The 12,967-nt window shown below is 43.6% G+C and overlaps 2 protein-coding genes across 14 annotated transcripts in view; one reads left to right on the forward strand and one right to left on the reverse strand.

Moving 5' to 3' along the window:
- The window catches only part of LOC117589110 (serine/threonine-protein kinase mig-15), a 34,457-nt gene extending 24,026 nt beyond the window's left edge, over positions 1–10,431 (reverse strand). For 7 of the 13 annotated variants that reach the window (XM_034280779.1, XM_034280778.1, XM_034280777.1 and 4 more), the window contains exons 1-3: positions 10,039–10,430; positions 9,214–9,378; positions 3,677–3,742 (exon numbers count right to left, since the gene is read on the reverse strand). In XM_034280779.1, the coding sequence (XP_034136670.1) occupies positions 3,677–3,742; positions 9,214–9,297 (150 nt within the window). In that variant the 5' untranslated portion in view covers positions 9,298–9,378; positions 10,039–10,430. Of the gene's footprint in view, positions 1–3,676; positions 3,743–9,213; positions 9,379–10,038 lie in introns of all 13 variants that reach the window. The other 6 variants (XM_034280785.1, XM_034280786.1, XM_034280784.1 and 3 more) reach the window with 4 other exon arrangements.
- A 1,593-nt stretch (positions 10,432–12,024) lies between these two features.
- Positions 12,025–12,967, forward strand: part of LOC117589127 (60S ribosomal protein L8) — a 1,307-nt gene continuing 364 nt past the window's right edge. The window contains 4 exon segments of the mRNA XM_034280812.1: positions 12,025–12,123; positions 12,361–12,500; positions 12,568–12,965; position 12,967. The exon segment at position 12,967 is cut by the window's right edge and continues 364 nt beyond it. Of these exon segments, the coding sequence (XP_034136703.1) occupies positions 12,363–12,500; positions 12,568–12,965; position 12,967 (537 nt within the window). The 5' untranslated portion in view covers positions 12,025–12,123; positions 12,361–12,362.

Consider the following 12,967-nt stretch of genomic DNA (forward strand, 5'->3'; position numbering starts at 1 on the left):
GACTTGGATGGCTGCGTCGGCGCACAAACAACTAAAAAACTAAAGCAATTATTGTTTCTGTTGATATACCCTGCCTTTTTGAGGGTATTTTAATGTTTGTTTAGATCATTCGCCACTTACAAGAGAAGAGATTTTGCAACGAACATTGGCCTTGGTTTTTGTGGAAAAATGTTCATTGGTTCTTTCCAGTTTCTTTCTTTTGTTATAAATATTCCCATAACTCCCATAGCGATCATTCTGTTAGGGTATTTAAGTCTTCGATCCACTGAAACTGCTCCTTCTTTTTTTCTCTTTATATTTATTTGCTTGCGTGCTTTATTATCATTTCTCCGCCGCTCATAAATATGCATTGTCTCTGTCCGCACTTGTTCCTCTCTGTCTCTGTCTCCAGCTCCAACTCCCACTCCACCTCTTACCCCTCCTCTCTTCTCTTTTCCACAATTGGGTCAGAGTTCGCCCAGCTATGAAAATGTTAATTGCATGACAACTGTCTGGGGGCGGAGGCCGGCTGCCGTTCTATGGATCCGTTCTCCCGTTTCCCGTTTGGGGATGTCGTGGGCGAAAGTTAACGGTAGGCCAAGCCCCAAAAAATATATTTATAAACATTTCGGAACGTTGCGGAACACGTTTATGCGTGTAACGGGATCATGAAATTGTGATTGGTGATTGCTGTTTGAGTTGATTCGTTCAAATGTTGATTTTGGTCAATTGATTCATTGAAAAATGCCCAGTATGGTTTACTTTTGGGAGTTTCTTTGGGTGATTCATTCAGTGTTTGTGATATCTATGATGCTGGGATACTGGAAGCACTTTAAATGGGATTAAAAATAAGTTATTTATACAGACTAGGGCGTTGTGTTTCCTTCCTTCCTTCCAATTTAAATTTTACCACATTCAAAATCGCTGTCTCTCTCGCTCTCTTTGTGTTTGCACACCCACAAAATCAAAGCCGTTAAAAACGTTGCACTTGTACGTGTTCCACAGGGAACCACATGTGCTGGCCCCTTGCAAAGTTTCTACCCCCGGGATCACCAAGTCATTCTGGCAGTGACTCACAAGAGAGAGGGAGACGGAGACGACACTGTGGCTGGGGAGCTGATAAAAAGCAAATTCGCTCGTTAAAAGCGCAGTACAGAAAACAACAAAAAAGTATCAATAAAACGGAAGTGGGAGGAGAGGCTGCAGTAGAAACAAATATAGGGAGAGACAAGAGATAGACAAAAACGCATCAATTAAACTAAATAAAGCGTAAAAAATTCGCAGAAAAATAGCAACCAAAATAAATAACATTGTCATTAAAGTGGAATTCCAAAAACGAAGCCAAAATAAAATTATGATTAACCCAGACATAAAAAAAAAGAAAAACTGTGACGTTTGATGGGCCGCAACTGTTGCTGTATCTGTATCTGTATCTGTATCTGTAAACCGGTTAACCATTCAGTCAGTCAATAAGTTGGCCAAAACCACAACCACAACCACAGCCACAGTCGGAGCCAAAGCCAGTCACAGCCGCAGACAGAGCAGACAGAAAATGCCAATGAAGTGAGACTCAACTCACAAGCAAGTGGCTGCTCGGCTTGGCTTCTCCCGTTCCCGGGGTTCTAGTCTGCAGCGACAGAGTCACACATGCCAATACAGACACAGAAAGTATCTGCTGCTGCTGCTGCTGGGCATTACTCATGCTAATTTCACACATACACACACAGAGACTGACAAAGATACAGCGACAACAGTATAATGAACTACTTTAAGGCCTCTCCAGAATAGAACAGAACAGAACAGAACATAACCGAGTGTCGTTTTATTTGCGTTAACAAGTTTTCAACCGCACAGTGGGCTGGCTGCCAGCCTTGGATTCCCATGGACTCCTTCCATGGTTACCACGTGCCACTTGCAACACACAAAGCAGAGCAGAGCCCTAGATCGAGGCAGAGACTGGCGCCGCCTGGTGCCTGTAGAACCTGTAGGCCGGTGGAAGTGTGGGCCGCAAAAGCCAATCGACAGGCAGAAATTTAATAGATTTCATGAAAGTTTCCAATGGATTGACAGTCCAGTGTTTCATCCAGTAATCCGCGAAGATATCCATTTATAGGGGTTGCCATTTCCGAAGAACTTGAAAGGGTAATTACGAGGTAAAAGTCCAAAGTAAAATCTCCCAACTCTTTCACCCAAGAACAGGTTTTGCTTTATGCAAAGTGGATAATATATTTCCCGACTGCGATTACTCATTGAATGTTGAATAGAATTTCGCAATTAACACTAGACTTAACGATGATTAAGAGCTAGTAAGAGGTACAATTTACATGGGGTTTCAATTAGCTTTAACCAAAGATAAAAACTTGAATGAAAAATCCTTTGAAATTGTCTTCAATTGTCTGCTGCCTGAATTACTCATCCCATAAATATCTTAAACGAATGCGATGATTAACACTTAGTACAAGCCTCAGTCAAGTTTAAGCTCAATTTAATCAAAAGATAATTTTGTGTATCTCTCCACGAGAGGCAATAAAGAACTTCGGACAGGCAGACAACCAGAGACACAGACAGACAGATCGACCACAGCGGCAGCTCAATTTTCTGGCATTAATCACACAAAAAGCTGCCTGCCATTGGCTTCGGCTTCGGCTTCGGCGTCGACCCCCCACTGCAGCAACAGCAACAACTTGCCGTTGGCCTCCCAAGCGCAGGCGGCATGCCACACTTTTTCTTCTGCCTGCAACAAATGCTAACGGTAATTTTACAAAAGCAAATGTCTATTTTTGTGCCTGCAACTGACGGACTGCTTGCTGCTTGCTGCCTCTGCGTCTGTTGCATTATTCTGCTGCCGCCGCTCCCTGCCTTCTCCTTCGTAGTTGTTGTATCTCTCAGATACATTTTAAACATATAATTTAAATACAAACACAAAGTCAAGGCATTGTTTTTGAGCAAAAGAGAAAGAGGGAATGCTCCTCCTGCTCGACTGCTGCTGCTGCTGTTTCTGTGATTATTATGATTATTCTTGCCGCTTATTTTCCCCAGTCGTTTCTTGAATTTCTTTTCTTTTTGTAGAATAACCCGCCGTAGAGAGAGAATATCATATTTTTTAACAACACCTAGAAGCATTTCTTAACTACAAAACCATTGCCTAGGGTATCACTGCTTTCGCTACTCACATCCCACATTCCTGGCATGTTATGCAGCCAGAGAGAAATGTGTTAATGTGTGAGAATAAGATTGTTCTGTTCGTGTTCTTGTTCTTTTGGTTGAATTTTTGTTTAGGTTTGTAGTCTCTTTTTATTTTGTGAGTTCTTTTTGCTTTGAGACAAGTTATTAGACGGGGAATAGCGGGCCCAAGCAACTAATTAAAGCAGCGCCAACGAAAGAACCAGAGGCCAAGAGATGATGCTGCTACAGATACAGATACAAATACACTTAAGACGGCGCACATGTGTGTGTGTGTGTGCGAAAAGGCAGTGAAGCAGAAACCCTAATGATTGCTAATTATAAAGAGACCACCGAAGTGACGCTCCCAATAAGAGACTCCAGCAACTCTGAAAGATCGTTGCTCTCTCTCTCGGAGTTTAAGTGAAAATTTCCATACGAAAAGAAAGCTAAAGTTTGCATGGAACATGGAATACAAAGCACATACAACTTATTGCTAATAAAAATATGTAAAATAAATAAATGCATTTCTTACCTTGTAGACCTGACCGTAGGTGCCATTGCCAACAACTTCGATGAGCTCAAAGATGCCAGCAGGATCCTGAAACGAAACAGAGGGGAGTGAAAATTAGTAAGAGGAAATAAACCATGTGTGAGGTATAGGGAAAAATCAATGCAAAAAAGCCCAGGGGAAACGCCCAACAATAAAGCGTCCTTTTTCTCTCATTTCTGTGGGAAACAAACGAGCTCACAGCAATGACCTCTCTATAGGGTAGATATCTCTCCCAAAACACCTTTAAACCCAAAAGAAGACAACATTTTGTTTTGTTTTTATGTAAACAAATTATTAAGGCATTATAAATACTCGTACAAATAAGGAAAAGAGACAGCAACGGAATGATGTTAAAAATACAAAATCCTCAAATTCCAATTGGGATTTCATGCACCTCACCCCCCACCACACACACCCTGCTACTCCCTCCCACCCTTTCAAGCCATACAAATTGCAGGCGGGGGTTCATTGACACGAAATTCACGAGAAGGAGAGTGCGACACGATACGAAAGTGAAGAGAGGCAGAGCAGGATGGAAGTACAAAACGATAGACGTGACACGAGAAATGCGGAGGAGAGGGACAAGAGATGGGGGGAGCATGGAGTACAATGCTTTCTATTTTTATTGGAGCGCAGGTGGAAGGAGACAGAGAGAGAAAGGCAATGGCGGGGAAGGGATTACAAAAGCCGACAAGAACGACAGGTAAAGGCAAATGCCAATTAAAATAACAACAAAAACAACACGAACGGCATTTCAACAGGTAATTGACTTTTTTTGACAGCCCCAAAGGGGTAGGACTGGGGGGAAGCCACGAGGGAATGAATAAGTTGAATTTAAATGCTGATGGAGAAGCAGAAAGGGAAATAGTTAGGAGCGAGAGAGAGAGAGAGAGAGAGAAAAAGTGCAGTTACTGCTCCAAATTCCGATGGAAGACCTAAAAGTTGGGATTCTAGAGGTGATAAGTCCCAAGCAATACTAAAAACCCTCCAGATGGATTTACCGAACTTGGAGAATGGAAACGGTAAGGAAAGCCTTGGCAAGGGAAATCAAGGGAAGCAAGAAGATAATTTATACAAATCCATATGGAAAGCAACTGAAGATACTGTTGAGCTATCTGGAAGGACAAACCCATAACCTTTGGGGGGAAATTGATTTAGGGGTTGGGGAAGAGAGATAAGAAAGAAATCCAATCATGGCAGCAGAAAATTTTCTTGTTTTCGATTGATTTATGGAAGTCGAACAAATTGTCAACTTTTTATTAGACTTTAATCCCAGAAAAATTCCCAACGAAAGAAATATCCCCACCTCCTCAACTGCAGTGAAACGACGGCTAGCAAGAGCAGGAGACTGCTGTCAGCCTCCTTCTTCCACAAAGCTTTCTTCACATAAATCTTCAAACCCCTCAAAGGTAAGGACAGAGCTCCTTCAGCTTACGGCAGAGAGACCCAAAGGAATTAAAGCGAGAAAGATGGAGAGACGGTGAGCAAAAGACAAAGCCGAAAAAAAATAAAAGTAAAAGAAAGCAAAGCACAGCAAACAAAAACAACCAAAAAAGTGCAGAGCAAATAAGCAAATAGTGGAAAAAGACGGCAGAGGGGTTTGGTTCTGGGAGGGTGGTGGAATAGGGAAAGACAGAAGAACTATGGAAAGCCGCTCTAAGTAGATTTATGGCTGCCTAGCGAGCACCCGCAGCCCCCGCCTCCCTCACCCACAAAAGTGTGTCAAACACATGCAAAGCGCACACACAGTGCGATATGTGGAAAGGGGAAAGGGAATACGGGAGAGGGAACACAACTATGAGTGTGTGGGAGAGCGCTACGTGTGTGTGTATGTGTGTATGCTGGGAAGTGCAGCAGCGGCAATTACTGAATTTTTGGCTGATTACTTCACCGTTGTAAAAAAATCAATTAAAAATGCACGAAAAATTAACTGAGGAGAGAAGTGGGGAGCAAGGGCCTAGAGCGGAAGGGGCGATTGTGGAGTGTCTGCTACTCCATGACTCATTAGCATTGTGACATGTTAAGCCGAAACGAACACAACCAGTGCATAGAACGAGAGAGAATGATCCGTTAGAACAAAAGTTCTCTCGCTCCATCGCTCCCTTTCTGTCTCTCTCTCTCTCTGTTGGGCTGTTGGTCAGCGAGCACTGACTGACTGCTCGTTTGGTTACAGTTATCAGCAGGCAAAACAGGCTGTTAGCTTGCTCGCTTACTCTTTCCTGCTGCCGCTGCTGCTGCTGTCCAGCTGCCGCCACATGCGTCCCCCTCCCTACCAATCACTGCTTCTCTATCTCCCCTCTTCCCATTTGCCTTTTGTTTGTCTTTCGTATTTGTATTTGTCCAAACGGGTACAACTAAAACTAAACAACCCGATCCGTCGGCAGGCCGAAAGAGCGAGAGACACGCGGCGGACCAACGCAGCCGCTGGCTGCCTGTGGCAACAGTGGAGCCTCCTCCGCCAAGGGAACTCCACTTCCAATTTATGTTCTCATTCACCCCAGCTGGTCTCCACTGTGGCTGCGATTTTTGTCTCTTTTTTTTCTAGTAGCTGCTTTTATTATTACAGTTTTTCCTGGCCTGGAAAACTGGAATTCTTTTCGTTTCGTTTTGTTTGTCTAAAAGCGCAACACTCCTCCTCACCCTCCCCCCACCACGAACTCTTTGCTTTGGCAAAGGCTTGGCCCAGTTAGCGGCACAGAGGAGAGGCTGAGGAAGAAGCAGGAGATTGGCCAAAAACAGGACTGAATACATATTAGGAGTGTGGGGAGGGCGGAGAGTAGGTAGGTATGCAGATGCAGAGGCAGTACCTGATACGTCGCAAAGAGAGAGAGAGAGAGAGAGGGAGAGGTGTGGGGAGATCAAAGTGTATTCATATTAGTGAGACGAGGTGAGGCATTTGCAGAGAGCAAATAGTTGGGAATTTGTTTCTGATTTGCTCAAGTTGCATGCGGAAAAGAGAGAAAGATAGCTGAGAAAAGGATGGGACTTGCTTATGAGCCGCGCTCTCAGCTGAGAGAGAAATGTAAGGAAAAATGATTATTTACCATTTGATCACTCCGTCATATGGATTGAGTAAATTTCCCACAAGGCAGAGCTGATTGGGTCAGACATTTTCCCTCTTGTGGGGAATTTCCGATATTAAACATTTGAGAATTTCCTTTATAGTGTTTTCCTGGTTTCCGATGTTGATTTAACCCAAAAAAAAGCGGCATGCAGCAACACATGTGTGGATGATATGGATTGAAGATTGGTTGCGTCGTTTCCCTCAATCCTCCAGCAAATTGCAGCGGCTCACAGACACACACACGCACACAAATGCTAACCAAAATGTGGGCGAACACGTTTTTATCGCAGCCCAAGCCGAAAATGCAATAAATGTTGATTAAAATAAAACCGAACAAAAGAAACAAAAGGCAAGAGGAAGAGAGTTGGAGAACCGAACAACTCGAGTTATCAGGCAAATGCAGAACATAAAATAAACTGCAGAGAAAATAACAGACAGGGAGACACACACACACAAATAAAAGAAATCATAAAAATCCAATTAAGGAAATTTGAAATTTGTGTTCCAATGAATGCAGTTTCCCCTTGCCCACCCGTCACTGCGTGTGTATATCTTATCGGAATAAGCTTATCGGAGTTTCGAGCTGAACGAAACCTCAAAAAGCCGCTCCCCACCCTGCCATCTCTCACTTTTTCCACCATCAGCTTTAAGGACTCTGACCTTTTTACCGTTTCTATTTCGGGACATTCGCTCTTCTCCACCCCATCCAGCAACCATTGTTGGAATGACCTTTAAAAGCCACGCACAGACAGGTCAGAGGCGAGACGAGAGACGCGACGAAGGCGCCCACGCGCCTCTACCAAAGAAAGAGAAGGCCAACAAGCAGTCGCAGCAGCAGCAACACTTCAAACACACACACACACACACACACACGCCACGCACACAGGCAATAGTCGTCATATTCTGCTGCCATTTTTTGCTGATTTTGCTTTGGTTTGTGCCTTCGTTCTGCCAGTGCTCCATCATCATCATCATCAACTTCATGCTGTCTGGTGCAACACACTCACACACACTTAGAGGGAGACTCAGCGGCAGCAGCAGACACGCATGGACATGTCTGCCTCCTCAGCCTGCCTTTTAATAAAGTAAACTAAACAATTTTCATTCTGGTCTCGTTTTCCGTCTCCTTCTTCGTATCTTGCTTCTGCTTCGACTATGAACAATTTTTCATAAACACACTCGACTCGAACAGAGAAAGAGATTCTCACACGCAGACAGGCACATGCCAAAGCAGAGGCGACGACCCAAGGCACCCACCACCCTACTCCACCCATACTCCCCTCTCTCTTGCACACAAGCAGAGTCAACAAACGGACACTCACACACACACACACACACACACACGCGCTCACATGTACTTTCTGTGGGTGCGCAAAAGAGCAGGCGCCCGATGGGGGGCCCACCCCAAACCCGCATGGTGAGTTTCTCCACTCCAGAGCTTAGGTGTGGTGAGAGATGATGAGTGGTGGAGTGCTTTTGGTGAAAGAGAAAGGCGGCAACAAAAACGCATGCGGCATTGTGGTGGCGGCCACCACTGTGCGTGTGGAGGGGGGGGGTGGGTTGGGGAGCCAACCAATTCATTGAGAAACGAAGCGAATGGCAAAAAGAAACGAAACACACGAAAAAACGAAAAGAAGAGCTAGGCAAAAGCAAAGGCAAAAGAAGATGACACCGGCCGGCCTCTGATATTTTGGTGGTGGGTGGTGGATGAATATAAATGTGGGAGTGGTGGGTGGATTCGCCTCATAATCGAGCAATCGAAAATGGAATGCCAATAAATGCATTTAGCAACTCGATTATTATTGTGAATGGCTCCCGTTGATGAGGGGGGAAACAGTGAGAGTGAGAGGGTGGAACCTTCCCCCCCCGTTGCCATAGCAAAAATCATGAAACGTGAAACACAAAGCGAAAATTTCTTTTGTTGTAATTTCAAGTGAAAATTTACATTAAGGGGAAGGGACCTTGACTGAAAATGACTCCAATAATAGAATTGAGAGACAAATGCATTTTCTGATGTTGTATAACTGCCTCAACGGCCCAAAACAGGGTGTTTATGTGGCAGTAATAACTCGCCTTATATCAAATGTACTTTATTTCTAAATTTAAAGCAATAATCAGCTGCAAAATTCCAGGCGGAAGTGGGTTTACCGTTACAAAAACACATGGCCACACCTAGCTAAAGGGGAAGAGGAGGTGCCGAAGAGAAGTGCGAATGGAAACAGAGCGATAACAGAACCAGTGCGAAAGGGAGAATAAAGAGAAGCCCAAATAGTGGGAGCAGCGAATGTCGAGAGGTGCAGCAATTAAGTGCAGGGGGCGGGGGGTCCCACGGGGTGATAATGAGCACACTAAACACACTGGAACCCCGGTCCAGAAATAGCCACCGAAAAGGGGAGGGGTCCGGTCTGGTATGAGATCAGAATTGATCAGTGTGGGGATATATTTATTCTCTTACCTTCAGTGCCGTCAAATCGATATCATCCAATGAACAATTCACGGATGGAGCCAGTTGTTGTTGCTGCTGCTGTTGGTGCGCCATTTTGATTTGCTATTTTGTTGTGTTGTTCTCTTCTACTCCCTTCTTCTGCTGCTGCTGCTGCCCGGAGATTTGCTGCTGCTACTTCACGCGGAAGAGGAAGGAGAGTGTAAAAAAATAAAACACCAATGCACACAAGCAAACACACAGGCACACACAAACAAAAGCACTAAGCCAAACGGGAGAGAACTGCAGTTATTTCTTTAGTATATTCTTGAACAAAAATACCAGCTCAACAATATTAAATACTGCTATTAACAAAACTATTTGTTGCTCTGCCTTTGCTACAACTTTTCTCTGCTTGCTTTGCCCACTGCTTCTTCTACGCTCTGCATTGGTGCTTTGAGTGTGAGTGTATGTGGCTCTCCCTCAATACGCGCGTGAGTGTGTGTGTTTGTGTGAGCGTGCCTCTGTGTGTTGGCGTTTGGCAAACGGGGCGCGGCACGCACTTTGCAGTGATTTTTCCGGCACAATTTCCAGCACAAAATTTCAGCTTAGTTAAACATTTCCTTTACCACTTATCAACACACTTTTCACAACTTTTTCCGCTTTATTTCTTCGGCGAACCTGCCGATGGACCAGCCTACACCTATACAGACACAATCACTCACACACTCAACCGCTGGCCTGTACGTGCATGTGTGTGTTTGTGTAGGTAGACAGAAAAAATCTGCCACTCGCTCGATTCGGATGCCGTTTTCGGTTGTTTTTTTTCTCTTTTTCGGGTACTCTTTTTTTACATACTTTTCCACGCACAGCGTTTGGTTGGATTTTATTCACGCCTGTGCATTGCACAAATGCTTAATAGACTTATGTTCCGGTTTTTGTGCAATCACGGAAAAAACTAATTCTATACGCGAGCCGACGCAGCGACAACCTCCGCACTGTTTCCAATCCGAATGTATCTTTTATTTCAAACTATCTTCACTGTCCGTGTGAGTCTCTCTTGAAACTGCCGCACAGTTGCGTCTTGTGCTCCCTTTTTCTTTTTATCTGTTCCTCTTTCAAGCGGTACCGATGTGAGCAGGACTGGATTGACTTTTGTTGTACACTAGCGAATATTGCAGTTTTCAATTTGATTTGTTTTATTCGACGACGCGCGCAGCGACCCATCCGCGCAGTTCAGAACAAGTGTGACCGCGGATTTATCGGTGAAGTAAGCCGTCTGACCCTCAGAAGTGTACCGAAATATACCATCTTACTTTCAATATATACCAAAATATACCTTCTCAGTTTCAATATATACCGTAATCCTAAATCATTTTCCTTGATTTTGATGTTCTATTTGATATCATTAGCTTGCAAAGATTTTCACAACTGAAATAATAATTTAATCCGATTGAAGAATCAATTTTGCTTATTATAAATTCTCTTTTTTATTGGATTGTATTCCTAATGACCTTATATTTTAGAAATTTGTATTTGAATTTTTCATTAATCGGCTTTCTAGAAGCAAGGGAGCTTAGTCTACAGTATGTAAATGTATGTAAATTATTAAAAGAGACAAGATTAACTGATAACATTGAAAAATTTGAAAAAAAGGCGCGCACAACAAAAGCGATAAAGAAATTGTATTGTGTTTTTGAAAGGGACTCTGACAGACTCTTACGACCGATCTAGGCTAAAACTAGTATCTTTACACCATTGTCTTCACACACAAACGCAAAGGCACTTTCCACTTCCTCCGATTATTCATATTCAGGTCTTCTGAACCTTTCCAGGTCTTATGTCACGATTATAAAAAATATAAATTATAATTATTTAATTACCAACCATACCCTTATTTTAGCAAATTTTTAAATTGTATCTTTTCTTCCTCTCCTGTACTTATATTTAATTTATATTTATCCCTATTCCATAATTAGCAGTTAATTTTTAATTGAAAGTACATAAATAAATATATACGATATATTGTCTATAGCCCAATATTAATCTATTTTATTTTTTATTTAGTTGTTTTCATTAGTTGTTTATATTAACTTCGCATAGGAAAAGAGCTTTCAAAACTCCCTTCACAAGGTAAAAGGGTGCGAAATTTGTACCAAAAATTAAGGTGTCGACAACAGGTAAATACGTCACAAAAATTCCAGTGGCGCCAGGTAAATTTCACGGCGATTTAATCCCCCGTGATGGAAATTCTCCAGGGAAATTCTCTCCTGTGTCTAAACGGTCAGGGAAATTCTCTCCTACCAGAAGCTCTCGCATGCACTTTAGGGATCCTTTCAACAGGTGCGAAAATTTGAGCACAGAAATATACCAAAAATAATATACGTTCACTTCCATAAAACGTAAATCTTCACCAATTTCCTGGAATTTGATCTTCTATTTGATATGACTTCCTAGTTAGGAGTCTCAGCGCTAAAACTATAATTTTATCCGATGTATCATAAAATTCTTTATTAGATTCTTTAGTTTTCATGCCTTCCTTTTATTGTATTGCTTGGAAAATAAGGTTGAAGCTAAAAATGTCAATAAACAAAAGAGCATTAAACGTAACGTAAGTGGGAATGGAATTTTACGACATTTGATTGCAATTCATTGTATCTACTTTTGCTAAAAACCAACTACATATTTAAAGAGCATGGATAATGTGTGTGCTCCATAAAACTATAAAAAAAACAAGAAAGTCAACATTGCTCCTCGGGCACGTTCTCCATTTAAATACTAGAGGCGCGCCAATCTATATTGTGTCTGCGTTAACAGCACCGCCCACTCTTTAACAGCGTGCTGTTAGGGCGCAAAGAACAGAGTGAAGTTTGCTGCGCTAGCTGTCACTTTGACAATTGCGTTTATCTTCCTCTCTTTCTTTTCTTTTCTACCCGAGATTCGGTACGTAGCGCAGTGTTGAAATGTTAATCGTTAAATATTTCGCAAATATCGCAACATCCTAACATGCTAATAAACAAAGAGGCAACGGAAAGCCAGGCGCCGTCCTATGCGTACAATATTTCATAGAGTATTGCGATTTGCGGGCGATTATTTGCGACGGATGTTTTGGTGTCCATGGCGGCACGTCGGAGTGTTGTGATGAGTGTATGAGCGAACTAATTGTCTTGTCAATTGCAGCAATGGGTCGCGTAATTCGTGCACAACGTAAGGGAGCTGGTTCCGTCTTCAAGGCGCACGTCAAGAAGCGCAAGGGAGCCGCCAAGCTCCGCTCTCTGGACTTCGCAGAGCGCTCCGGCTACATCCGCGGTGTTGTCAAGGTGAGTTCTTCGGTGGACAGACCAGTGAGCTGGACAAGTAATTAAATATAATTTTTTGTGCTCTTAGGACATCGTGCACGATCCCGGTCGTGGCGCACCCTTGGCTGTCGTTCACTTCCGTGATCCCTACCGCTACAAGATCCGCAAGGAGCTGTTCATCGCCCCCGAGGGCATGCACACCGGCCAGTTCGTGTACTGCGGCCGCAAGGCTACCCTGCAGATCGGCAATGTGATGCCCCTGAGCCAGATGCCCGAGGGTACCATCATCTGCAACTTGGAGGAGAAAACCGGTGACCGTGGCCGTCTGGCCCGCACCTCTGGCAACTACGCCACCGTGATTGCCCACAACCCCGACACTAAGAAGACCCGTGTCAAGCTGCCCTCGGGCGCCAAGAAGGTCGTGCCCTCTGCCAACCGCGCCATGGTCGGCATCGTCGCCGGCGGCGGCCGTATCGACAAGCCCATCC

The sequence above is a fragment of the Drosophila guanche genome, unplaced genomic scaffold, assembly GCF_900245975.1.
Source record: "Drosophila guanche unplaced genomic scaffold, DGUA_6, whole genome shotgun sequence".
Taxonomy (NCBI): Eukaryota; Metazoa; Arthropoda; class Insecta; order Diptera; family Drosophilidae; genus Drosophila; species Drosophila guanche.